Genomic DNA, 2,511 nt, shown 5'->3' with positions numbered 1-2,511 from the left:
GGAACTCGGTGCCGTTGACAACGCTGTCCCCGCTGTCGCAGAGGCAGGAGGGCACCGTGCAGGCATGCAGCAGCGCGCAGCGGCACGGCAGCCGCAGCCGCTGCAGGCGGGCGGGCAGCGCGGGCAGCGCGTGCAGCGGGTTGCCGTCCAGGCGCAGCGTGCGCAGCGCCGGCGCGCCCGCGAAGAAGCCGCGCGGCAGCTCGCGCAGCGCGTTGTGCTGCAGGAAGAGCTGCTGCAGCCGCGGCGCCCGGCTCAGGAAGGCGGCCGGCAGCCGCTGCAGCCCGTTGTGCGACAGGTCGAGCAGCTCGAGGGCCTCGCCGGCGCGCGCCGCCGCCGCCAGCGCCGCGATGCCGTTGTGGGCCAGGCGCACGGTGTGACGCGACGCAAAGGGCGTCCAGTCGAGCTCGGCGCAGGAGGACGTGCGGTTGGTCAGGTCCAGGTCGGCGGCATCGCCCAGAGGGAGGTTGAAGCAGGAGGCTGGCGCGGCCGCGGGGCTGCTGCGGATGGGGCTCATGGTGGTGCCGGCGGTGGYGTTGGCAGCGGCGTGGAGCAGCGGCGGCAGCAAGAGCAGCAGTGGGGCCGCCCGGCGCCCCATGGCCCCGCGCTGCTCCGGCCGCCTCTGTGCCGGAGGGAAGAGGAACAGGCGGATCCCTGCAGCGCCGGGGCGTAGCCGGGGCAGGAGGGGGCCAGGAACGCGGTCACTGCGGCCCCGGGTCCCACTCRGCTGCCCCAGGGTGTCCGGACAGCGCAGCGGATGCAGCAGCTGCAGCYTGAGCCGCACAGCAGGCTCAGCGAGATCCCCAGGCTCCGCAGGGGACACAGGGGACAGGTCTGAGCATGGGGGCTGCAGCAGAGACACCCCCTCCTGCGTCCACCCCTGGGGTCCCCATCCTGATGGGACGGTGGCACCCAGCTGGCGCTAGCAGTGCCCAAGGCCCCGGCTGCCCCAGTTTGGGCTGGGGYCGGCACGTGGCCTCAAGCACTGGGCACAGCTCGGCGCACGGATGGCGCCAATGACATCTGTAGGCCACCAAGGGAAGCACCGAGCGGCTCCGTGCCCGGCCCTGAGCGGGCAGCGCCAGCCACCCCGGATCCCAAGGGATGTGCTCCTGGATGGGACACAGCACGGACAGCACACGGTGCAGGGGCTGCACGGCGGCACACATGCGGGCACTTGCTCCCACCGCTGCACACTCCTGCATGCCGGGATGTGCATGCACATGCACACGTGCATTCATCAACCCCACCGCATGTGTGTGCACCGCAGCTCCATGTATGCACCTGCATGTGCTCACACACTCACCCTTGCATGTATATGCATCCACATGAACACTGGCACTGCTGCATGCATGCATGCTTGCATGCACATGAGCACTCACACACATGCCTTCCAGCTTGCATGCATGCACACAGGTGCACTGCTGCATGAACATGTGGGTGCTCCCCACATGCACACACACGTGGGTGCTCCTGCATGCACACATACGTGCATTGCTGCATTCACACGTAGGTGCTCCTTGCATGCACACACAGAGGTTCTCCTGCATGTACACACGTGCACTGCTGCGTGCACACGTGGGTGCTCCTGCATGCACAGACGTGCACTGCTGCATGCACACATGCATGCTCCTGCACACACACGGGTGCTCCTGCACGCACACCCGCACCCTGCTCGCCTCTGCGGCTGTTTCAAGCTCCCCGCGGCGGGAAGCAGCGCGGGGCCCCGCGGGCGGCCGCGCCGTCGGGGCCGGGCTCGCGGCGCCCGGCGTGGGCGGCTCCGCRGCGGCTTTTATGGGTCACGGCGCCGCTCCTGCCGCCCCCCGCTGCCCTCCCGCCGCCAGCCGGCGGATCGAGGCCGCGGGGCTCCCCCCGTGCGGCCCCGCGCGCCCCTCGCCCTTCACCGGGGCCGTAACTCGCACGATTTATTCACGCGCGGGCACCATGCGGGTCCACGCGGGGGCACCCACTGCGTGTGCTGGGGGTGTCCTGCACCCCGAGACTGTGACGAGGGCCCCGTGCAAGGGGTGCGGAGCGGCGCGGAGCACACGCGGGCTCCCGCTGCCCCTGTCCCCATCGCGGCCTCCCCAGCCTGTTCCCGTGACAGACCAGCAAGTCTCCCCGTTGCATCCACGCACCCCGTGTCCCCGTCTCCACGTCCACATGCCCTCCGTGCCTTTTGCCCCCCTTCCTGCGTGTCCCGGTGTCCCTCGCGTGTGCGCATCCTTTGTCCCCGTGCCAGCCTCCCTTCCCACCCGTCCTTCCCCTCAACACCCCCGTCCATCCCCCGCCACACCAGGCTCCCCTCCATCCCCCCGGGGCCCCGTGCGGCCTCCGTGCGCAYGGGGCCTCCCACCCCCCACCCCGCCACGCGTGGGGGTGGCCCCTCCACCCGCGCCGCCATCGCCCTTTTAAGAGCGGCGGCGCTGCGGGCTGCTGCTGGGGGAGGCGGCGCCGTTCCTGGAACAGCCGGCGCGCGGGGCGAGGAGGGAGGGGGGGAGCGGGGGGGAGGCG

General features: G+C 71.3%; 1 protein-coding gene across 1 annotated transcript in view; it reads right to left on the bottom strand.

Moving 5' to 3' along the window:
* LOC112946860 (chondroadherin-like protein) overlaps nt 1–514 on the bottom strand; it is a 1,747-nt gene extending 1,233 nt beyond the window's left edge. Inside the window, exon 1 of the mRNA XM_026038806.1 lies at nt 6–514. Coding sequence (XP_025894591.1) covers nt 6–514 — 509 coding nt within the window. The remainder of the gene's footprint in view (nt 1–5) is intronic.
* Between the last annotated feature and the right edge of the window lie 1,997 nt (nt 515–2,511).

The sequence above is a fragment of the Nothoprocta perdicaria genome, unplaced genomic scaffold (genome assembly GCF_003342845.1).
Source record: "Nothoprocta perdicaria isolate Ctin4 unplaced genomic scaffold, notPer1 scaffold_218, whole genome shotgun sequence".
Taxonomy (NCBI): Eukaryota; Metazoa; Chordata; class Aves; order Tinamiformes; family Tinamidae; genus Nothoprocta; species Nothoprocta perdicaria.
Note: the sequence above shows the minus strand (reverse complement) of the source record. Positions and strands in the feature narration are given on the sequence as shown.